Genomic DNA, 25,071 nt, shown 5'->3' with positions numbered 1-25,071 from the left:
GTAAAGGCCAGCTGGACCACATGGCGTACATCCCAGAGATCTCAAAGGGGTGACTGAAGAGATTGTGGAGGGATTAGTAATGATGTTTCAATAATCAATTCAATCTGGCATGGTTCTGTAAGACTGACAATTTGGAAATATCAGTCCACTCTTCAAGAAGGGAAGGTGGTAGATGAACAGATATTATAGGCCACTTAGGTTCACTTCACTCTTTGGGAAGGTATTGGAGTCAGATATTGAGGATGTGTTTTCAGGGTATTTTCAGTCATTTTCAGCATGTTTTCCTCAAGGGAAAATCTTGCCTGACGAGTATGTTGAAAGTCTTTGAATTAATTGAAGTGACAAGCAAGATAGACAAAGGAGATTCAGTTGATGATATGCAGCTGAAGTTTCAGAAAGTCTTTGACAAGGTGCCACACATGAGGCTGCTTATCAAGTTATGAGCCCATGGTGTTACAGGAAAGACTCCCTTATGGACAAAGCAGTGGCTGATTGGCAGGAGGCAAGGAATAGTAATGAAGGGAACCTTTTCTGATTGGCTGCTGGTGATCAGTGGTGTTCCACAGGGATCTGTGTTGGGACCAATTCTTTTATGTTACTGTATATGGCAATGACTTGACTGACAGAATTGATGGTTTTGTTGCAAAGATGCAGATGATATCAAGTCAGTTGGAGGGACAGGATGTTTTGAGGAAATTGGGAGGCTGCAAAAGGACAGACAGATTAGAGAAATTACTTGAGTCAGAAGATGGTAAATGTGTGGAATTTTTTGCCATGAGTGGCTGTGGAGGCCAAGTTATTGGTTGTGTTTAAGGCAGAGATTGATAGCTTCTTGATTAGCCAGGGCATCTATGGGTATGGGGTGAAAGTAGAGGAGCAGGGATGACTGGAATGATTGGATCAGCCCACGATGGAATGGCAGAGCAGACTCGATGGGCTGGATGGCCCACTTCTGTTCCTATATCTTATGGTCTTATGACTTAAAGGAGGTGAAACCTTGAATTCTAATCTTGCTAAGAAATAGACACTACAAAAAGTGCGTCTTTGGAATGTTACGTATCTGAAGTTTTGTTTTATAACTTTCTGTCAGATCAGCTACGCCCCATGTGCTTTATTTGTAAACAACGAAACCATCAAGATTGCAGCAACACTTCCATAAATGACACACTGAAAAAGCTACTGATGGTTTTACTGGGTTCCGGAAGATGATAGAAGCATTTGAAAAGCGTTGCACACTCAAGTCATTTGGAAAGAAAGGTACAAATGACTTGGATTGTGGTCTCATTGCTTCTCATAACATTTCCAAAATGATAGTAGAAGTGTGCAAAATCTCACACAATTAGTGAAAGACTAATAACGCCTGCCGCATCAGGTACTCACCACTGTTCTCAAAATGGATACCAGTGTTGATGATGGATCTCAGCTCGAAACAGACATTAGGCATTTTCAGATTTCTTCACTCTGAAGACTGCTTCTGAAAATCTTCATTTTCGGGGGATGAAAATGCCGTTTTAGTGTGGACAGAGAGTCAAAACGAAGAGAAAAGGCTTTGTTTTCAAAATTATCCAGCGTAGTGTGGATGTAGCCTCAGTCTGAATGCGCAGCTACTTGCCCTGATGAATTCAAACCTGGCATTAAAGATTTAGATTCCCACTATCTCTTGGCAGTGCAACTGGAGCACATGCCAACCTCCGTAGTCTCCCGGGAAAGTAGAGGCGCTGTCGTGCTTTCTTCACAATCAATCCAAAACTCAACAAAATAAAGTGATATTTGACGAATAACGTTTGCAGTCTGAATGGACAGCTGCTTGCCCAGATGAATTCAAACCTAGTATTAATGATTTGGATTCCCACTATGTCTTGGCAGAGCAGCTGGAGCAGACCTTGGGCGATTTCTGTCTGCATTTCCAAGGAGCTCAGATGTCAGACACTGAGGGATCTGGCAGAAGATTAATCAACGACCAGACAGCTCTGACACCCAAAACAGCACTGGGGCACCTGATGACGTGTAGTGGCACATGCTCATCCGGAGCTGCAGTTGTTTAGGGTTTCAATCCGAGTTGTGACTGTGAAATCGATGAATACTATTCCACAGGAGATAGTGCTCTACATTTGAATGAATCACAGTTTAACACTAAGTCCATTTCTGTTTCCCCGCAATGACATCAGTTGATTTTGCCCCTCTGCAGTGAATGGGTTCCCCTTCAGCCTGAAACAGATGTAAGAATGCAGAGGACGTTATACAGTTTGACTAGCAGGGCGGTGGTCTTGCTACTTCAGCAACAAATATTTCCAGGAAAGCCCAGTGAAGTTTTATTGCATTAAACATTAATATAGTACTCACGTGATTTTCCTCAAGCTCTTGCGTCGCAGTATCAGCCGGCGGAACGAGTCGGTCGATTTGTCTGTGAATGAGTTTCCTCCCAGGTCCAAAATTCTCAGTGAACTCATTTTGTTGAGAACGAAGCAGAGGGACTCTGTGCAAGAATCGGTCAGACCGTTACTGTGCAGACTGGGGATCACAGAGACAAAGAACAAGAGTCAGATGAATCGTGAGTATATTTTTATTTTTACTCTCACTGAAACTAACATGGATGATAGAGTTAGAGAGTCTTGGGTCATGGCACCATACAGCATTGAAACAGGCCACTCTGTCCACGACTGCGTCTCTTCTCACTTTGTCAAGACTCTGCTTCCAAAACTCTCTCCGGCTGTGAAGTACTGGTACGCACCATTCTCTGGTTGAAAATCACCGCAGCAATTATTCCCCATCTCTATCCATGAAACTCTGCCATCCTACATAGGGAGAACTGTCTTGTAGTATTTATCTATACCTTACTTTTCAATATCTCATTAACCACTCTAAACCTCCTCCGTCCAGGGAAAAGTGACTGAGCCTCCCCAGACTCTCATAACAGAAATATCCCATTCCAGGAGATACCCTAGCAAGGGCAACTTGACAGTAGATTCTGGAATATGGAGAGAATCACATATCGCTGGAGGACTGAGATGGCCATGTAGAATCTGTGGAGGCATAGTTACCATTTCTGATCGAGATATTGAATGAAGACCAACATCCTGTCAACTTTCACTGCACCATCTACAGCGCTGTAACATTCTTCCTTTCACACAATCACCAGAACTGCATGAACTCCAGCTGGGATCTGTGCAATATTTGGTGACGTTGGAGATGAACGTCTCATCACTTGGGTCACTGTAATCAATGTGCCAATTTATGACGAAGGTCAGTCGTCCTGGGGCCGTTTTTACCGCATTGAGAAAGATGTTCACAGTCAGTTAAGAACATACCTTGTCACACTGATACTTACTCTAGTTCCAGTAGTTTACATTGGAGCTCCACCAGCACCTCAGACAGACGTTTAACCCCCGAATCTCCGATATTGTTATCACCCAGTGACAGAAGCTTCAGGGAGCAGTTTGTTTTGAGAGCGATAGCAAGATCCTCACTGAACGAATCTGTGAGAGCGACATCCCATAATCTGAGGGACAGAGACGCAGATGGAAATGGAAAGAGGAGGATCTGTTTTCACTTCCAATTCACTGTTTGTTGATAATACTCCTCATCTCTTATTGTATACTTAACATTATTGATACTAACAATGATCCACTCTCTTAAATGTAATTAAATTTCAGACACATAGTAGTTGTAAAATATGACCTCTCCATAGTCTGACTCTTACCGTAGTTTCTGTATTTTACACTCTGGGCTGTTCAAAGGTCCAAATATCAGCTTCACCCCTGAATCACCCAGATTATTATAGTCCAGGGCAAGATCCACCAGTGACGGGCTAGTAGCTAGAGCGGAGGCGAGATACTCTGCGCCAGAAGCTGTGAGACCGATTCTACATAACCTGCAGTTCAAAAGAAGCAAATGAAACCCAATGCAAATTTGTCATTATTATTCCAGCTGAGGTCAAAAAGTACCAAACACATTCTACAACATTAGGCATTAAGTTGTAAGTACAATTTCTCAGTTTGGTACTTACCACAGTTCCTGTATTTTACAGTATGGGGTCCTCAGAGCCTCAGAGAGCAGTTTGACTCCTGAATCCTCCAGTTTATTGTTATCCAGTTCCAGTTTGATCAGTGAGTGGTTTGTTCTGAGAATGCAGGCAAGATTCTTGGCGCAAGAAGCTGTAAAACTATTGTTCTTCAGTCTTGTGACCAGAAGAATTAGAGTGAGAGCAAATGAGGGGGAGAGAGAGGGTGGGGGGGGGGAGAGGGGGGAGGGGGGCAGTGAGAGAGAGAGAGAGAAGGAGAAGCAGAGAGAGAGTGAGAGGCAGAGAGAAAATTAGTACACCATTCAATCTGTGTTCCTGATAATAACACTAACGTTGTACAACTGAGATTAGAACAATATCTGTCACTCTCCACTACTTACCCCAATTTTTGTATTTTACATTCCGAGTTATTTAGAACTCCTAACAGCTTTTTTACACCTGTATCTCCCAATCTATTGTCCTTCATATCGAGCTCCGTCACTGAGCGGTTTTTAATGAGAGCAGAGGCGAGGATTGCAGTCTGAGAGTCTGTGATACAATTATTGCCCAATCTGGTGTCCCATAATCAAAGGAAAAAAAGGGAGACTGAGACCTCAGAAGAAACAACTCAATATAGATCACCAGATTTTACCAGTAGTTACGTTAATTGTTAATTGTTCATAACTGTGTTCTGTTCTAGATATAATCAGAGAATCAGACTTCTCATAGTATGGTTCTTACCGCAGTTTTTGTATTTTACAATCCTGCTCCCTCAGAGCTACAGAGATTAGGTTCATTGCTGAATCACCCTCACCCAATTCATTGTTTGTCAATCTGAAGGAAAAGAGAGAGTTGTGAGACACAAACTGGCTCAGACCCATGACCTGACACATTTTGCCATTCTGATATTTCAAGTAAACATTAAGTAGTGAAGAAGTTTTCAGCTAAATTATTCTCACACTAAGAATGAATCCCAATATGTTACATCCCACTTGTTTTCAAGGTCTGTGTTTTGTTGCTCTTTCTAAACTTATCTCTGTCCAGTTTTGCTTTCTGAATTATTTTGTTGTTATAATTTAGTTCATATTTGTCAAACCTGCATAATTTATGATGCACATTAAATCTCAGATTGACAGAGGAAGGGCCACATTCCATAAAATTAAACATAAACTCGATCTGACATGTGCAATATTCCTGTACTATCTCAGATCAGCACGAACTGCAGCTGGGAAGCCTTCAAGGAACTTTTCCAGACAGGCAGAATTTTGGTGGAGATGCAATTTTTCAAAGTACCAATTTCCTTCATTTATAGCAGTCAGTTTTCATTTCAAACCCAACCATTCTTGAGAAACTTTTGTAGACTCTGTCTCAAGCAGAGCCATAGACAGCAAACAGATCATACCACTTTCCAGCTCAGTACTTGAAATGTGGTGTGAGGGTGGCCACAAAATTGGTCCAATTACGTCCCTAGTCTCAGGATAACTGCTGCAGCCGGTATATTGTAACTGTTTGCTGGCTGCTATAAACGTCTATGTATCACCGACTGGACAATGAAGATGGTGGGTGTTGTGACTGAGTCTTTGACTGCCTGGCCCAGAGAAGGAGGAGGCTGCAAATGGGTGAAGGGATGCAGGCGACTGAAAAGTGGAAAGGGCTGTGTCATTATTGTGTTAAGCTAACATCTGGTCACTTACAAGAAGCTCAGATCGCGCACTGACAACAGAGCTGTGCTCTGATCTTTGGCAATAAATGGGGATGTGGCTGCTCCCTGTGCAACACATGATGATAGTCGCTGCCGGTCTCCAGAAGGGATACGATACTGTTAGTCTGCTAATCATCAGTCAGTGACAAATTTAAGATATTTAGTCATTGGTAAAGCGAGCAAACAATGACACAGGGCTATTTATTTGGCTAAATACATTTAACATTAAATCTTTAATTTTCACTGTTAGAAAATCTAAATATTTAGAATTACCCCAACTCTTGGCATTTGTAGAGACTGGGTGCCAGCCGTTGGAGTCCTTCACACTGAATGTAGCAGTGATCCAGGTCGAGGTGTTTTATTGTATCACAGAGTCCGATGACATGAGACAGGACCGCACAGTCAATCGGGGTCAGTCGCAGTCCACGAAGTGAAAGTTTTTCCACAGACCCTAGTGCTTCCTGAGCTAGCGCACGATTCTGAGACTCAAACAGGTAGTGCAATGTGTTCAGGAGGCTCCTTTTATCAGCTTCGTTCTCTGTGTTTCCACTCCGACGTTTGAACTCCACCTTCAGAAAGTCAATCACCTGGCGGGCTGTATTGACAGGAAATGGACCCAGAACCTCCTTCCATCGCCAGGCTGACCCCGAGGAGAGACCAGCAACAAAACGGAGAAATACCTCAAACCGCCCATCTGTCATGCCGCAGGCTTCAGCGAGGATCTTCGCAGTATCCTTGAGGTCTGAGGTTAGGAATTGTGCGACTGCAGCTACAAACTCTTGGATGGTGAGGTGTGGGAATGTGTACACCACACACCGGGCAGAATCCTCTCTCTCCAAAAGCTCCATCAGGAACCCGGACAGGAACTGGGAAGGCTGCAGATTGTACTTGATCAAATCTTCATCTGTAAACACAATCTTCTTCTGGCACACTCCTGTGAAGGCCATTTGACCAAGCTTGAGTAACACATCTCTGGGGCTCTCAATCTCACGGCCGTGGTTTTTCAGGATGTTGTAAATATAGTATGAATATAGTTGGGTGATGGTCTTGGGAACTTGCTGCGGGTCCTTGTCTCCTTTTGTGAAGAAGGGTCCCAGTGCTAGAGCGAGGATCCAGCAGTAGGAGGGGTTGTAGCTCATGGTGTACAGGATCTCGTTCTCCTTCACATGTTTGAAAACAGCTGCTGCCACCGTCTGATCTTCAAAATGCCTATTGAAATATTTCCTCTGTTCCTCACCGACAAATCCCAGGATTTCAGCCCAGACACTAATCTCCGCCTTTTCCAATGAATGTAACGCAGTGGGGCGGGTGGTCACCAGCACTGAACACCCTGGGAGCAGTTTGTGCTGGATTAAATTGTACACAATGTCCGACACATGGCACCGGAATTCTGGGTCTGCACAGCATTGCTGAGGTTCTGTGTCTCTCCGACTCTCAGTAAAATCAATTCTATCCTTTAGTTCATCCAAATCATCAAATATAAACAGCAATCCCTCCGGTTTCTTCCAGACTTCTTCCAGACTATTCTCAAAGTAAGGATACTGTTGCAGAATCAGTTCCGTCAGGCTTATATCACGGTTAATGGTGTTTAGATCCCTGAATTTGAAACTGAACACAAAATGGTAGTGTTGGTATATTTTCCCCGTGGCCCAGTCATAAACAATCTTCTGTATCATTGTTGTTTTCCCGATGCCCGGGACTCCGGCCACTGCTGCTGAATTTCCAGGTTTCACTCTGTTCACTGATGTTGGATTCACAGAGTCAAATCCTAAGAATCTCTTTATTCGCTGCCAGTAAGTTATGGTATGGGAAAAGCTGCTTTGAAGCAACTGATCGGCATGGATTTTTTCCAACTCTCCCCGAAGATGCTTCATTCTCCACTCCTCATGGTCTCGGCCTCTTGCCAGCAGCTCGTGTTCCACAAACCTCCGTCCTCGAACAGAAGAAATGACCGTCAGCTCAGCGTATCGATCAACCAGCTTGGAAACCTTAACCTTCTCCCTCAACAGAATCGTGTTCACTCTGAGCTTTTCAGTTTCTTCCTGCAGTGCCGTCTTGTGTTTCTCATGAACATCTTCCATGGGAACAGAAAGAAAATTGACACAGTTAGATTCTCAACTTAATAGCGATACATGCAAAATTCAAATCACTAGAATTTCAACAGTTAACTCTAAAGTGCTGTGGTTGTTACCACCAAAAGTGAAAATCCACCAAGACACAGCTGTTTGGCCTGTAACCAATATGCAAAAAAAAATAAATAAATAAAATCAAGTCTTCACAGAGCTGTCAGCTGTGAAGGTGAACATATCTCTAATACTCCACTACATCTGCCTGTGTTGACCAACTCAAGACCCTTTCATTTCCAGGTACTTTATTTTGAGGATAAAGTTTGAAAATCTACATGTTAAGGGTCTCAGCCTTAAATGTGGAATGTTCATTTCCCGCTGTAGATGCTGTCCAGCCATATGAGCAATGTCAGAATCTGTACTGTCTTCATATTGACAGGCGATGTTTTGTCAAGTTAAAATAGCTACTGGAAGAACTTATCAAAACAGTCACCGCATGTGTAGGAGAAAGCAGAATTAGCCTTTCAGGTCACTGTCCTTATGAAGCCCTAAGAAAATCTGAAGATCTTCAATTGCAGAGGAAAATGAGGTTGGAAAGAATGGGCAACCACAATATTAAATTAACCTCAGTTCCTTCTGCCTGCAGGCTCCATATTCCTCACTTCCCTTCGTGTTTACAGTCCCTTAAGTGTCTCCATCCACCACCACCCTGGCTGCACACTCCAGGTACCCATCACTCTCTGTCCCGACACATCTCCTTCAGAGCATCCCCCTCTCACCTTAAACACATGCCCTCTGGCATTACGCATTTCAAACAAGATACTGGCTGTCAACTCTATCTATCAGTGACTTATAAACCTTTGTCTGTTTCCGCCCTCTGACCACACCAATCCAGAGAAAACAAGCCACATTTGTCTGAACTCTCCCTGGAGTTAACTCCCTCTAACCTAGGCCGTATCCTATTGCCCGGGTGGCAAACAGCGGTGGAAAACCTCTACTCTAAGGCTAAGGAGCTGGTGGTAGACCTGAGGAGAGCTAAGGTACCGGTGACCCCTGTTTCCATCCAGAGGGTCAGTGTGGACATGGTGGAGGATTACAAATACCTGGGGATACGAATTGAAAATAAACTGGAATGGTCTAAGAACACTGAGGCTGTCTACAAGAAGGTTCAGAGCCGTCTCTATTTCTTGAGGAGACTGAGGTCCTTTAACATCCGTCGGACGATGCTGAGGATGTTCTACAAGTCTGTGGTGGCCAGTGTGATCAAGTTTGCTGTTGTGTGCTGGGGCAGCAGGCTGAGGGTAGCAGACACCAATAGAAACAACAAACTCATTCATAAGGCTAGTGATGTTGTGGGGATGGAACTGGACTCTCTGACGGTGGTGTCTGAAAAGAGGATGCTGTCTAAGTTGCATTCCATCTTGGACAATGTTTCCCATCCACTACATAATGTACTGGGTGGGCACAGGAGTACATTCAGCCAGAGACTCATTCCACCGAGATGCAACACAGAGCGTCATAGGAAGTCATTCCTGCCTGTGGCCATCAAACTTTACAACTCCTCCCTTGGAGGGTTAGACACCCTGAGCCAATAGGCTGGTCCTAAACTTATTTCCTGGCTTAATTTACATATTACTATTTAATTATTTGTGGTTTTATTACTATTTAATTATTTATGGTGCAACTGCAATGAAAACCAATTTCCTCCGGGATCAATAAAGTATGACTATGACTATGACTATTCCCCAGTGTGATACAGCCAGCCTGTCCTGGGAACCGATAGATATGACCTTTGTGATGGAGACACTGCCTAACAAGACTGCCAACGTGCTCAAGCACAGATCGAGCCCTGATCCGAGTATCGATCGTAATTATGTCTATACGTACTGTTGCCTTGCAGGGGGACAACCTTATACTACCTGCTCACGGGGAAGCTCAGCCCATGTGCTATCATTGATGAAGAATGCTGCTCATACATTCTTGCCGAATCTGGAAATCTGTTTCCACAAAACAGATTCCTGCACATTCCCCCAATCACAGTAAATGTATATTCTCTGGTATTAGCCATTGCGACCCGGGGAGAAAAGGTGATGGCTGTAGGTTCTACCTGTGCCTCTTATCACCTTATACACCTGTATGAAGTTGCCTGTCATCCTCTTCCACTCAAAAGAGGGAAGTTCTAGATTGCTCTAGGATGTGTAATCTAATATGGGCAGTATCCTGGCAAATCTCCTTTGAACTTTCTTTAAAGTTTCCACATCTATCCTATAAGGAGGCAACGAGAACTGAACACAACCTTCCACATGTGGTCCAGTCAGAGTTTTAAAGAGACCCAACATTACTGCATCTCATGGCTCTTGAGCTCAATCAAAATGGTGTCACGTGTGTAGCGTGTGCGGGGGTTTCGCAGTATATCAGTGGGGGGAGGGAGAGCAGTGAAAAATGATATCTTATCCATTAAATAGGGGCTGTGGACAATTCTGATTTGATGGAGACAGACGTGAAAGCACAGAGGAACATCTGGAGAAATTTCTGAAACGCCCGTTTGCTGCTCTCATTACTACGCGGTAGGGAATCTTCTGGAGGGAAGGCCTCAAAATCCCCAGCTTTGCTTGCTGTTGGCGACCAAGATTGAGGTCGAATCGTTCGGATAGAAATGTCGCTCAGTATTCGGTGTCAGAGAGCTGATCGGAGTCTCAAAGTTTTCGGATGACTCAGATTCGGACTGTGGTCGGGCGTGGCAGGAAGAGTTCTTCTTCCTTCTCCCGTCTGCGTGAAATGTGGGACATTTGAGAGACTTTGAACTTTTTACTGTGCTCATGGACTTCTTCATCAAGTTCTGGTATTGTTGCACTGTTGTAACTATATGTTATATTTATGTGGTTTTGTTAGTTTTTTTCAGTCTTGGTCTGTCCTGTGTTTTGTGATATCACAACGGAGGAAATATTGTATCATTTCTTAATGCATGCATTACTAAATGACAATAAAAGAGGACTGCGTGTCTTCATAATCTAATCTAATATCAGAACCACTGTAAGGGTTAATGAGGCTCAGCGGTTCATCAGGATCTGAACACTGGTCTATGGGTGTCACAGAATACGTTAGGCGTTCAGGGCCCAACGGCGCTAAATAGATGGATCATTTAATATAATTCATTGTCACATTTTAAAAATTTGTCATAGATTCGATGATTAAAAAGTTTAAACTGCAACAGGTGAGCGATTGGGTGTGAATTCCGTGATCATTCCCTTCAAATCAAACATTTTTTTTTCCTGTCTCCCAGACTGTGCAAACCTGGGAAGCAGCAGCTCTGGCTCACACTGATTCTGGCAAGTCAGCGGTGTCAGAAAGTGAAACCTCTTACCTTTTAATGGAGGTGGTAATTCGGTTAACCCTTCGCTGATGTTCATGTATTCTGGTATATCAGCCCCTGTTTAAATCAATAAATTAAAATTGAATCATATTGATACAGCTACAATGGTTTTTATTGTCACTTTGTGTTCAGTGTGTTGTTTTACTGTACCCAGCTCTTGGATTTCCTTCAATATTCTGTCCAACTTCGGTAACTCGTTTCGCATTTTCACAAATGCTTCCCACATCACCCTCCGGGCTCGGGAGCCTTTCCCCATCACCAGGGTGAAGAATACATTCGAACCCTTTGGCCGGTTTCGCTTCCGCACAAGTTCAGTGACTTCCTATAAATAACAAAAATAAATATATTGAGGAGTGTACTGACATAGCACATGCGGAAGGCCACTGCCCAGTCATGGGACGTCTCAGCAGCCAAGGTACAGTCACTGGACGGGCTCGTCACTCGTTCTGCAATCCTTGGATCGAGTCATCAGCGGGAAAACAGGAAATGAAAACTAATAAAACTCTGAATTCACTAGTTGTAGCAGAGTGGGAAATGATCAATACAGGTTTAATGTGATCAGTTCCCATGTTCAATATCCAACTTTATACAGATTTACCAATAAGGAAGTTTCAAGCTTGATAATTGTGGGGAATGCAAGACTGCATTATTGATCTGGGAGGCCGTCACTGGAAAACCAAGGGAGGATGCCTTAGAAGGTTCTTCAAACAAGGCAATATTGGACAGATTAGATGTACCTCAGTGCCTGATGTGACATAAACTGGGCTGCTATTTGACACGAGGAAAGACATTAATCAGGCACTATCTTCATTATCACCATTATCTTCTAAGACACTCGAAAACTTTCACAAAGTGCCATGTAGCATTCTGATTGACTGCAACGCCGTCTAGAATGGGGCGGGGGGTGTGGGGCTGGGGGAGATGAGCGGGCTACTGCACAAGATCGAAGTAAGTTGCAGCAACTTCTAAAAAATAATCATCTCCATCGTGGGCACTAGCCTCTGTAGTTTCCAAGACATCTTTAAGAAGCGGTGCCTTAAGAAGTCAGCATCCATAACTCCATCACCCAGGGCATGACCTGTTCTCATTTCTACCATCATGAAGGAGGTGCAGAAGTCAGAAGGCACAGATTCAGCAATTCAGGAACAGCTTCTTTTCCTCTGCCATCCGATTTCTAAACGGATATTCAACCCATAAACTACCTCACTACATTTTTTTTGTTTTATTTTTGCACTACCTATTTCAACTTAACCGTTTAACAGATAAACCTTCATTAGCCAGTCATTCTGTTACTGAAAAACAGAAACCCCTTTTTTTTTTTTTTTTACTTTTATTCAAGAACAGCAGATATAAGACGGGTGATTATATGCCTCGTGACTAACCTCACTGGCTGGGTGATTATTAGAAACTGATGAGAGAGGCAGGATTAATCTTCACTGGGAAAGACAGTTTGTGATCAGGTAGAGTCAACAGGCACTGCTTCATGAGCAACATGGCAAAATTCTGGATGAACTCAGCAGGTCCTGCAGGATCTAGGGAGGGAAATTAACAAACGACGTTCGGGGCCAAGACCCTCCATCAGGACTGGAAAGGAAGGGATGAGAAGCCAGCATGAGAAACTCGGACCAAGGCCTCCTCTACTGCCACGACGAGGCCACGCTCAGGTTTTTGGAGCAACGCCTCATATTTTGACTGTGTAGCCTCTAACCCGATGATAGAAAATTCACTTCTCTAACCTCTAGCCATTTCTTCTCCGTCCCTTCTCTCTTTTTAACTATTCCCAATTATGGATCTTCTATCATGTGCTCTCTTCTCCTTGACTGTCCATCACTTCCATCTGCAGCTCCTCCTCCTTCACTTTGTCACACGGCCCCTCTCCTCTCCTATCAGCTTCCATCTTCTTCTGTCCTTTGCCTTTTCCACCTATCACCTTCTCCACCCACCTCCCCACAAACCTGTTTTCAGCCATCATCCACCACATGCACAACTTCACCCCAGCATAACACTCTTTTACTGTTGATGTCTCAGCCCAAAGCCACGACTGTGTATTCTCCTCATTCAGTATTCTGTAGATGTTGCTCTGGATTCCCAGCATCTGTGGGATCCCTTGTGTTTGCACTTGTCGTTGGGCAGCCTGTCCATAAGACCATAAACATGGGAGCAGAACTAGGCCGTTCACCCCATCGAATCCGCTCTGCCACGGCATCATGTCTGATCCCGGGTCCTACTCAACCCCATACACCTGCCCTCTCGCCATGTCCCTCGATGCCCTGACCGATCAGGAATCTATCAACTTCCCCCTCTAATGTACCCGTGGACAGAACCAAAGCTGCCAAATGCTCTTCATATGTTGACCCCTTTATCCCCAGAATCATCCTCGTGGACCTGCTTTGGACTCTCTCTCGCGGGAATGCATTCTTTCTGAGATAAGGGGCCCAAAACGTTGACAATACTCCAAGTGCGGCCTGACCAGGGTTTTATAAAGGTTCAGCATTATCTACTTGTTTTTTATATTCTATTCCCCTTGAAATGAATGCCAACATTGCGTTTGCCTTCTTTACCACAGACTCAAGCTATGAATTAACCTTCTGGGAGTCTTGCATGGAAACTCCTAAGCCCCTTTGTACCTCTGATGTTTGAATTTTCTCCCCATTTAAATAACGGTCTGCACTATTGCTCCTTTTACCAAAATGAAAATGCAGGATCATACATTTCCCAACACTATATTCCATTTGTCACTGGTTTGCCCATTCTTCCAATTTGATGGAGTCCTGCTGCAATTTCGTTGCTTCCTCAGCACTACCTATCCCTCCACCTATCTTCGTATCATCCGAAAACTTCACCGCAAAGCCATTCATTCATAGAAACATAGAAAATAGGTGCAGGATTAGGCCATTCAGCCCTTCGAGCCTGCACCACCATTCAGTATGATCATGGCTGATCATCCAACTCACAACCCTGTACCTCCCTTCCCTCCAGACCCCCTGATCCCTTTAGCCACAAGGGCCATATCTAACTCCCTCTTAAATATAGCCAATGAACTGGCCTCAACTGTTTCCTGTGGCAGAGAATTCCACAGATTCACCACTCTTTGTGTGAAGAAGTTTTTCCTCATCTCAGTCCTAAAAGGTTCCCCTTTATCCTTAAACTGTGACCCCTCGTTCTGGACTTCCCCAACATCGGGAACAATCTTCCTGCATCTAGCCTGTCCAATCCTTTTAGGATTTTATACGATTCAATAAGATCCCCCCTCAATCTTCTAAATTCCAACGAGTACAAGCCCAGTTCATCCAGTCTTTCTTCATATGAAAGTCCTGCCATCCCAGGAATCAATCTGGTGAACCTTCTTTGTACTCCCTCTATGGCAAGGATGTCTTTCCTCAGAAACTGCACACAATACTCCAGGTATGGTCTCACCAAGGCCTTGTACAACTCCAGTAGTACCTCCCTGCTCCTGTACTCGAATCCTCTTGTTATGAATGCCAGCATACCATTCGCCTTTTTCACCGCCTGCTGTACCTGCATGCCCACTTTCAATGACTGGTGTATAATGACACCCAGGTCACGTTGCACCTCCCCTTTTCCTAATCGGCCACCATTCCGATAATAATCTGTTTTCCTGTTTTTGCCACCAAAGTGGATAACCTCACATTTATCCACATTATATTACTTTGACAATGTGAAAAGCAGCAGTCCCAATACTGACCCCTGAGGAGCACCACTAGTCACTGGCAGCCAACCAGAAAATGCCCCATTTATTCCCACTCACTGCCTCCCGCTTGTCTGCCATTCCTCTATCCATGCCAGTATCTTTCTTGTAATACCTTATCGAATGCCTTCTGAAAATTTAAGTAACTGACATCCACTGGGTCTTCTTTGTCCACCATGCTTGTTACTTCCTCGAAAAATTCTAACAGATTTTTTTATGCAAGATTTTCCTTTACAGAAACCATGCTAACTTTGACATTTTATCATTTGTCTCCAAGTACACTGAAACCTCGTCCTTAATAATGGACTTCAACACTTTCCCAAGTTAGGCTAACTGGGCTATAATTTCCTCTTTTGTCTTCCTCCCTTCTTTCTCACTGTCTGAATATACTAATTGAGTATTTTTAAAGCCAAAACTAAATACATTGCTGAAGGCAGTACGGTTGACCTTAAATTTGTTATGTGGAGATTGGAGCTTTCCAAGGGACACACCCACGTTTATTGAAAATTTCACCAGCAACAATGTGTTTGCCCACAGCCCGGGCCACGTGCTGTTTATATCTTGCCACGTGTGCTGACCAGTCATAAACAGAACTTTGTGCAATAGACAGCCATCACCACCCCCACCCAGACACCCCACCTGGAACTCTCGATGGAAGAAAGGTCACTGATAAAGCACCTGGAGAAGCTGGTGCCTCTCACACTACGGGAGGAACCGATACGGTGATGGCCAGGGCTGGGGTGATGGTTAATTTTAGCTAACTAGGGAAAGACAGCCGTGATTCAACCTGTCTTGACTCACCATCTGCAAGGTCTGTCTTTTTTCGTGGCTGAGTTGACTGAGTGAATTTAAACGGCAGCTTTGTAGAAAGATTGGCTCGAATTTTAACTCACATCTGTTCACCAGGGATGGTACATTCCGACTGCTCACTTGCCACTGTGGTATGCATGTTCAGTTTGGAAAGAACATGCTCCCCTAACTTTAAAGTACAAAGTTTATTGTCAGAGTACACACATCTCGGCACATACAACCTTGAGATTGCTTTTTCTGCAGGCATACTCAGCAAATCTATAAAACAGTAACTATAACATGATCAATGAGAGATCACCCCTAAGACAGTTCCCAGCACCCAAGCTCACAGGTTCCAGTGCAGATGCCAGATCTGCCAAAGAAGACAATGATCAGAGATCAGTGTTAATATTGCACCAAACAGCCGCAGGCCTGTGAGAAGAGGCAATTTGGTTTCTTTCCCATTGGTACCCTCAATTCTGTGATGTTAGACCCAACAGAAGTCACCATATTTTTCCCACTCACCTCGTGTTCTTCCTTACTGATGTGTCCCTCCAGTCTCAGCATTTTGGTGAGTTCTTCCACCCGTTCTTCAATCGCCTGTTTCAGTCTTTCCCGGTAGAATTTTGACAGTTGAAATAGTTGTTCATCGTTCCACTGTGAGATGTGCTCAGAGTTTGTCGTCATAGGACCTGTGAATATGAAGGGTGAATTTAAAAGATGAACCATGACTGTTCCCTTGATATGAGCATCACGGAGCCGGTCCAGTTGGCATTCGTTAACATTGGCCACTCCGCAGCCTGCTCACCAAATATCTCAGCTCACAGTGTAGTTCCGAATCCAAAGATTCAGCAAAGACCAGATATCCTACTTCTCCCTCCATCGACGCCACTGCACCCCAGACTCAGAGCAGACACAACATTCCTCTTTCTCACATGCCAACTCTCCGATATCGTGGGCCCAGCCTCCCCGTCTCAGCCATTGTTTGATTCTTCCGAGCCCACCCTTATGGATACTGGGTTCCATCCTCTGGATACAGACGGGATCACATCTGAATATCCGATCAAATGTCATCAAAGTTACAATTAGACAGTCAACCACTGTCTTACTAGCAGCACCGACATCTGATAAATGATTAGATTAGATTATGAGGACACTCAGTCCTCGTTTATTGTCATTTAGAAATGAATGTATTAGAAAAATGGTACAATGTTCCAGTATGATATCACAGAAACACAGGACAAGCCAAGACTAAAACTGACAAAACCACATAATTATAACATATGGTTACAACAGTGCAAAGCAATACTATAATTTGATAAAGAGCAGACCATGGGCACGGTAAAAAAAAAAAGGTCTCAAGTCCCGATAGCCCCATCATCTCACGCAGACGGTAGAAGGGAGAAACTCTTCCTGCCATGAACTCCAAGCGCCACAAACTTGCCGATGCATTGGAAGCACCCGACCGCAGCTGACCCTGAGTCCATCTGAAAGCTTCGAACCTCCGACCAGCCCTCTGACACCGAGCACCATCTCTGCCGAGTGCTTTGACCCCACCCCGGCTACCGAGCAACAAGCAAAGCCGAGGACTCGGGGCCTTCCCCTCTGGAGATTCTGGATCACACAGTAGCAATGGCAGCGAAGTAGGCATTTCAGAAGTTTCACAGATGTTCCTCTGTGCTCTCACATGTCTCCATCAAATCAGGATTGTGCACGGCACCCTACTTGACAGATAACAGACATCATTCACCGGAGTGGCCGCTGCGAGCTGCATCGCGCCGCCATCTTCTCCTCCCGCCAAAAACATTAGATTTAGTAATTACAATGCTCAGTTACTAATACCACCTCAGAATATCACTTCTATCAGAATAACTAAGTATCTGTTTAAAAAATCTAATTCTGTCCATAGACTGAGCAGAGGAGCAGGACATTCCATCTGAGTTGTTTCTCACACTAAACACCAACACTTACTCTCTCACCAGCTTCCATTTTTAGGTTTGGTTTCAAGTGCTGGTCTTTTTATTTCTCCCTGGAACAGACCATAATGTACAGGAGTAGAACTATGTCATTTGGCCCATCAAGTCTTCTCTGCCTTTTCATCATGGCTCATCCATTTTTTCCTCACAGTTCCAAACTCCTGGCTTCTTCCTGCATCTTTTCCCGACACTGTATTCCATCGTGATTTCTTTGCCCATTCTGCAAATCTGTCTAAGTCCTTTTGTAGCTTCTCTACAATCTGAAAACTACCTACCTTCATACCGTAGGCAAACCCTGCAACCGAGCTATCCGTTCCATCATCAAAACCAACGACATGTAACGCAAAAAGAACCAGTCCCAACACAGACCCCCTGTGGAGCACCACTAGTCACCAGCAGCAGACCAGTAAAGCCCACATTTTGCCACCTGACAATCAGCCACTGCTTTGTACGTGCCAGAATATATTCAACTGCAATACCATGGGGTCATAGCTCGTTAAGCAGCCTCATATGTGGCACCTTGTCAAAGGCCTTCTGAAAATCCAAGTACACAACATCAACTGATCCTACTTTTTATCACTTCAGAGGATTCCAACAGTCATGATTTTCCCTTAAGGAAACCATGCTGACTATGGCTTATTTTATCATGTGCATCCAAGTACCCTGAGACCTCATAGTTAGCAATCGACTCCAACATCGTCCCAAGCTCTGACACCAGACTAACTAGCTATTTCTTCCGGCTAATCTCATTGCTCTCATGCCCCAACTAACGTGTCTAACCTGCCATTCACAACCATTTCATTCTGCGTGGCCTACTGTTTTAATAAGACCATAAGATATAGGAGCATTTGCCCCATTTGCTCTGCTCTGGCATTTCATTATAGATGATCCATTTTTCCCTTCAGCCTCAATCTCCTGACTTCTCATACATTAGACAGACCAGTTAATGACAACTTCTCAAAAGTTCCCGTTCCCCCTGTAGCTGTAGTTGTGCTCTACACCTCCCCTCAGAACAGGTTATTTATCTTCTCTGTGAAAATGCATTTTTGCAAACCATATGCTCCTCAGTTGTCAGGAGCAACAATTATACTTTTAAAACATTTGGAACACACCCTTGTCCTTCCTTGTTGATATCTCCAGATCATCTCTCATCTCTACGACATCATCCATGATGGAGATCAGCGTTCCAATTCCTGGTGCTCTGTAAGAGATGGAACATTAATACGATGATAAGGAAATTATTATGAGAAAAAATTGTCCTGATAACCCCTATGCACATGTCATCCACTCTTTGTCCATTCAAGCACTGTCCAATCCCCTGAAGCCCAGCCCTAGCAGGCTACATACACACTGTCCGTTCTCCTGGGCCCCATCCTTCCTGGATCACAAACTAGCTGATCACAGAGGGAAACATTCATTACACATATTTTCCGACAACACCCTGTACCCTCCCGTCCCAGAGCCCATACGCTGTTCTCTTCACATCATATAGAAGGAATCATAGACCCGGTTCCTGATCTCTATGGCCCCTATAGTATGCAAGCAATTCAAATACATTACATTTCATACTTGGGCTATTTTTAAAATGTAACCTATTTCAGTGATTCCCCACCCCCACCCCATCATACATTGGAGTACAAATGTAAAAACACTGAGGCAGTGGTAAGTTAATTTGCATCATTCACCCACACCACCTTCAGAAAGCTTGTATGGAATCTTTCCTCCTCAACTTGTTTTCCTATCTCTTCCCGCCAGGTCTGCATGTGCAGTCACCTCCCTGCCTCCACCCAGATACAGTACTAGTATTAATCTGCCTATGTCACCCCACAGTTCTTAACAACTCATCTATCCAGCCGATCTCAACCAGCTGCTTGAGTTTTCACTCTCCTTCCCTAAAGTTTATCTTGTAGCCTGCTGTGTTTAGTTTCTGTTCCCTCTTGTTCTGTGGGCCTTGTGGCTTGTTATTCTACAGTCTAGTGTTAAGGTTATCACTCACCGCTAATCGTCTCTGCTGCCCTTTGGGTAAAACTTCTTCTATATTTCATCACACTTGCCACAATATTGGATTCTTTTACTTCGCAAAAAAAAATCATCATTTTAAATGAGATCAGGTTTTTTATCTTCTCTGTAAAAATGCATTTTTGCAAGCCAGATGCTCCTCAGTTGTCAGGAGCAACAATTATATTTTTAAAACATTCGTAACACACCCTTGTCCTTCCTTGTTGATATCTCCAGACCCTCTCTCGTCTCGGCGACATCATCCATGATGGAGATCATGTGGAGTTCTGATCACCTAACTATAGGAAGGATATCAGTAAACATAGAACATAGAATAGTACAACACAGTACAGGCCCTTTGGCCCACAATGTTGTGCCGACCCTCAAACCCTGACTCCCATATAACCCGCCACCGTAAATTCCTCCATATACCTGTCTAGTAGTCTCTTAAACTTCACTAGTGTATCTGCCTCCACCGACTCAGGCAGTGCATTCCACGCACCAACCACTCCCTGAGTAAAGAACCTTCCTCTAATATCCCCCTTGAACTTCCTACCCCTTACCTTAAAGCCATGTCCTCTTGTATTGAGCAGTGGTGCCCTGGGGAAGAGGCGCTGGCTATCCACTCTATCTATTCCTCTTATTATCTTGTACACCTCTATCATGTCTCCTCTCATCCTCCTTCTGTCCAAAGAGTAAAGCCCTAGCTCTTTTAATCTCTGAAAGCCCTAGCTCCCTTAATCTCTGAATCTCAGTAAGATTGAAAGTGCAGAGGAGATTTTCTAGGATGTTGCTGGGCATTCAGGAGTTGAGTTACAGGGAAAGATTGAACAGGTTAGGACTTTATTCCTTGGAGCGTAGAAGAATGAGGGGAGATTTGATAGAGGTTTACAAAATAATGAGGGGTATAGACAGAGTAAATGTGAGTAGGCTCTTTCCACTTAGATTAGGAGAGATAAATACGAGAGGACATGGCTTTAGGGTGAAAGGTGAAAGGTTTAGGGGGAACTTCTTCACTCAGAGAGGGGTGGGAGTGTGGAACGAGCTGCTATCTGATGTGGTAAATGCGAGCTCACTCTTAAGTTTTAAGAACAAATTTGATAGATACATGGATGGGAGAGGTCTGGAGGGTTATGGACTGGGTGCGGGTCAATGGGACTAGCACAGACAACCCCAATACGCGGACCGCGGGCCAGGTCCAGACCGCGAGAACCAAATGTCTGGACTGCGCCGACCCATGGGCACTTACATGAACGCACCTGTCATAACATGTAAATAAAGCGCGCGCTGCTTAATTTATTTTAACCTCATCCCACTCTGTACACTTGACCTACGCCCCCGCAGAGCGCGCGACCTACTGCGTGCTCTCTACAGTCCTCCACTAGACAGCAGCATGCACCAGCTACCCACCTGTCATCTAAAAGTGAAACTGTCATTAAGTGATTTGTTACCAGCAGTAAGACATGGGCCCTAAACCAAGAACAACATGGCCTGATCAAAAAAGCGCAAAGTCGACGAGGAAAACCGTCAGTTCAAATCTGACTGGACTGATCAGTTTTGTTTTATTTTACCGGACCATATCAATGCTAAACCGACATGCTTAATATGCATGCAGTCCGTAGCTGTCTGCAAATCGGAAAATCTAAAGCGGCACTTCAACACTATGCACGCTGCCAGTTTCAATGCCAACTACCCTGCAGAACCAGATCAACGCAAATATGATAACATCATAAAGCACTCCGTTTCTACTATCTATGAAGAGATTCAAAGAGATTCAAAAAACTTTATTGTCATTCTAACCATAAATCAGCTCTGCAGGGCAGAATGCGACAGCGTTTCTCAGGGGCAGTGCAATCATAACATAACAAAAGCAACACTAAATAATAAACATTACAATAAATAGTAAAACACAACAGCCACATGTCAGTTAAAATCAGTTATAAGTGTCCAGTGCAAGTTAAAAGTGTCCAAAGCAGAGTCAGGTAGAGCAGCTATTTAGCAGTCTGACTGCCTGTGGGAGGAAGCTGTTTAGTAGCCTTGTGGTTTTAGTTTGATGCTACTGTAACGTTTGCCTGATGGCAGAAGAACAAACAGTTCATGGAGACAGTGTGAGGCGTCTTTAATGATGTACCGTGTTTTCTGGAAGCATCGAATCAGAAAGAGGTCTTGCACAGAAGGTAGGGAGACCCCAATAACCTTCACTGCTCCCCCTAACCACCCTCTACAAGGCTTTTTTGTCGACAGCACTGCAGCTGGAGTACCAGGTTGTGATGCTAAAGGTCAGCACACTCTCAACCACGCCTCTGTAGAATGTAGTTAAGGTGTTAGTGGGGAGTGATGCTTGTTTAAGCTTCCTCAGAAGGTGCAATCTCTGCTGGGCCCCGTTTCACAATCCCAGTGGTGTTCCTGGACCAGGTGAGATTGTCCGAGATCTGCACCCCAAGGAACTTGATGTTTTCCACTCTCTCCACTGTGGAGCCGCTGATGCTGAGGGGTGTGTGCTCAGACTGAGACCGTCTGAAATCGACAATCATCTCCTTGGTTTTGGTGGCATTAAGCAGCAATTTGTTATCCCTGCACCAGCTCTCTAGGTGTTTGACCTCCTCCCTGTACATAGTTTCATCATTTTTGCTGATGAGCCCCACGACTGTGGTATCATCTGCAAATTTAATGATCAGGTTCTCCTTGAATCTGGCTGCACAGTCATGTGTTAGCAGTGTAAACAGCAATGGGCTAAGCACAGAGCCTTGTGGGGATCCAGAGCTCAGTGTGTTGGAGTCAGAGATGTTCCTGCCAACACGGACTGACTGTGGTCTCTCTGTCAAGAAATCCAGAATCCAGCGACACATGGCAGTGCTAAGGCCAAGCAGCGACAGTTTCTCCACTAGTCTCTGCGGGATGATGGTATTGAACACTGAACTGAAATCAATGTACAGGATTCTGGCATAAGTGTCTTTGTTGTCCAAGTGAGAGAGAACTGTGTGCAGTGTGGTGGATATTGCGTCCTCCGTAGTGCGATTTGGACGATAAGCAAACTGTAGAGGATCCAGTAATAAATCAACATCTGTACAAGACAGCACAACAGCTGCATCATTGTATGTGTCATGGAATCTTGCCAAACTTAAGAAGCCATTCACTGATGATCCCAGATGAGTTCTCAATATGACAGCTGACAGTTGTGATAGCTACAGTCATTATTAAATGGCTGGTTTTGGACTTATTTTGTTTAAAGAGTGCATTTTTTGGTGTGACCCACAACACAGGCTTTGAGAATCCCAGGCCTACTACCACTACCATCATTACTACTACTACTACTAATAATAATGGTAATAGCACCAACAACAACATCTGCCCATAAAACAACTTACTGGCACAGTGAAAAAAAAACCCTGGACGTTTTGGCCCTCGGCTTGGCATGCTTGACATAATTTGGCCCTTGTGGAAAACTAATTGGGGAACCCTGGACTAGCGGAATAAAGTTTTGGCAGACTAGAAGGGCTGAATGGCCTGTGTTCTGTGCTGTAGTGTTCTATGGCTCTATCTATGCCAGAGCCTGTGCATAGATAGTTCCACAGTGTTTCTATTACCCGAGTGAAGAAATTTCTTCTCATTTTGTTGCTGTTCAGTGACTGATAAGGAACTAGACTGCCTAGTGAAGTATTCTGCAGACATGCTCCAATGCGGGACTCCAAAATGTAGAAACATTTTAATGAGGCCTCTTCCGGCTTCTAAACATTCAGCCCACTTAGTCTCTCACAATATGCCAATGAGACTTCCAGTAATTACATTCCAAATCCTTCATTACATCATTTCCCTATCTGCTGGGTATCGCCCTTTTGAGACAATAATATCAGAATTTACTCCACACTTGAAATGTGATCTAATCAAAAGCTCTGTATGATTGTATCCTGATTGCCTGTGACGTGTGCACTGGAATGCAGGTTCATTCTGACAGGATTGTCACCTGGCCTTTTGCCATTTCAATAAGCATTCACCAGTTCTCTTGCTCATTTTTCTTCCTGTTAGTCAAGATTTTGCTTACTTGGATTATTTCCCAATGCCCGATAGTATTGTAGCAACTCATGACGAAAAATTAACCAACCAACACGTTTTGGGAAGAGATGGTTTACCTGCTGTAAACCATTATGGTGAATGTGAAAAGATCACACTGATAGTGAAACAGTACCCTACCAACGCGTTTCGGGAAGAGAATAGAAACAAGTTTCAAACCCACGTGGCCACTTGGAGAACTTGAAGAAAACACAGCAAATGCCTCACCTTCACAGGTCTGTGCTGTTGTTTTACCATATTGTTAGTGGTCTTGTTCCCAAACATTTAAATTGGAACGACTTTAGATTTGCTACTCTCAGACATCAGGAAGAACCCTGCTCAGGAGGAGATCACTGAGTCTTCAATGATGTCAATACAATCCATGTTAATCCAAATCCCCTGATGACCACATCACTGTTCTCCCCAACGCCACCAGATTCTTCGGTATTTCAAGCCTTCCACTTTGGACTTTATTAATGACTCTAACTCTACAGCAGTATGTGGTAGAGAATTCCCAACACCCTTATTCGAGGCCAATCATTAACCTGCTCTACCTTCCCACTTCAGATATTCATCAATTTCAGCTGGTATTTTATAATATCGTGCCGTGTTTTGTCCATTACACCAGCAAGAATTCACTGCTCTTTTCATTTATGTCATGGGTAACTACTTGGATTGCAATCACTGCTTCCGAATGTCCTGCACCTAACTGGACCCATGAAGGCAACATGGCCTCCTGAAGCAGTGTATATCAACAAAGAAACACATGTCCTCCCTCTTGTTAATGAATTTAACAATCGGACCCAAATCCTACTGTCCCCTTCACCCTTGTATAATTTGTTTGGGCTCGGCCCTGAGGAACCGCAAGGTGGAGCCATTAGTGCCCAATAGTGGTTGGTGAATATCGTTTGGTTGGCCAGAAAGTCTCAGAATTGTCTTACATTGTCGATCCAATCCTGCTCTTCTGTCTGGACATTGCTAAATTATACGCTACATTTCGCATTCCTTGGCTGTGGTTTGTCGCCTCAATCCCTCAATAGCCAATAGACAATAGGTGCAGGAGTAGGCCATTCGGCCCTTCGAGCCAGCACCGCCATTCACTGTGATCATGGCGGATCATCCACTATCAATATCCAGTTCCTGCCTTATCCCCATAACCTTTGATTCCGCTATCTTTAAGAGCTCTATCCATCTCTTTCTTGAAAGCATCCAGAGACTTGGCCTCCACAGCCTTCTGGGGCAGAGCATTCCAATTATCCACCACTCTCTGGGTGAAAAAGGTTCTCCTCAAACTCCGTTCTAAATGGCCTACCCCTTATTCCTAAACTGTGGCCTCTGGTTCTGGACTCACCCATCAGCGGGAACATGCTTCCTGCCTCCAGCGTGTCCAATCCCTTAATAATCTTAT

The 25,071-nt window shown here is 44.2% G+C and overlaps 1 protein-coding gene across 11 annotated transcripts in view; it reads right to left on the bottom strand.

Annotated features, from left to right (window-relative positions):
* Positions 1 to 25,071, bottom strand: part of LOC140206903 (NACHT, LRR and PYD domains-containing protein 3-like) — a 53,710-nt gene that overhangs the window by 5,844 nt on the left and 22,795 nt on the right. For 5 of the 11 annotated variants that reach the window (XM_072275172.1, XM_072275175.1, XM_072275174.1 and 2 more), the window contains exons 2-13: positions 19,823 to 19,912; positions 16,165 to 16,331; positions 11,292 to 11,463; positions 11,133 to 11,198; positions 5,976 to 7,776; positions 4,742 to 4,834; positions 4,402 to 4,572; positions 4,007 to 4,177; positions 3,701 to 3,871; positions 3,329 to 3,499; positions 2,344 to 2,511; positions 1,381 to 2,208 (exon numbers count right to left, since the gene is read on the bottom strand). In XM_072275172.1, the coding sequence (XP_072131273.1) occupies positions 2,121 to 2,208; positions 2,344 to 2,511; positions 3,329 to 3,499; positions 3,701 to 3,871; positions 4,007 to 4,177; positions 4,402 to 4,572; positions 4,742 to 4,834; positions 5,976 to 7,776; positions 11,133 to 11,198; positions 11,292 to 11,463; positions 16,165 to 16,331; positions 19,823 to 19,892 (3,309 nt within the window). In that variant the 5' untranslated portion in view covers positions 19,893 to 19,912 and the 3' untranslated portion in view covers positions 1,381 to 2,120. Of the gene's footprint in view, positions 1 to 1,380; positions 2,209 to 2,343; positions 2,512 to 3,328; positions 3,500 to 3,700; positions 3,872 to 4,006; positions 4,178 to 4,401; positions 4,573 to 4,741; positions 4,835 to 5,975; positions 7,777 to 11,132; positions 11,199 to 11,291; positions 11,464 to 16,164; positions 16,332 to 18,727; positions 18,817 to 19,611; positions 19,792 to 19,822; positions 19,913 to 25,071 lie in introns of those variants that run through there. The other 6 variants (XM_072275177.1, XM_072275178.1, XM_072275179.1 and 3 more) reach the window with 5 other exon arrangements.

The sequence above is a fragment of the Mobula birostris genome, chromosome 13 (assembly GCF_030028105.1).
Source record: "Mobula birostris isolate sMobBir1 chromosome 13, sMobBir1.hap1, whole genome shotgun sequence".
In the NCBI taxonomy this organism is placed as follows: domain Eukaryota; kingdom Metazoa; phylum Chordata; class Chondrichthyes; order Myliobatiformes; family Myliobatidae; genus Mobula; species Mobula birostris.
Note: the sequence above shows the minus strand (reverse complement) of the source record. Positions and strands in the feature narration are given on the sequence as shown.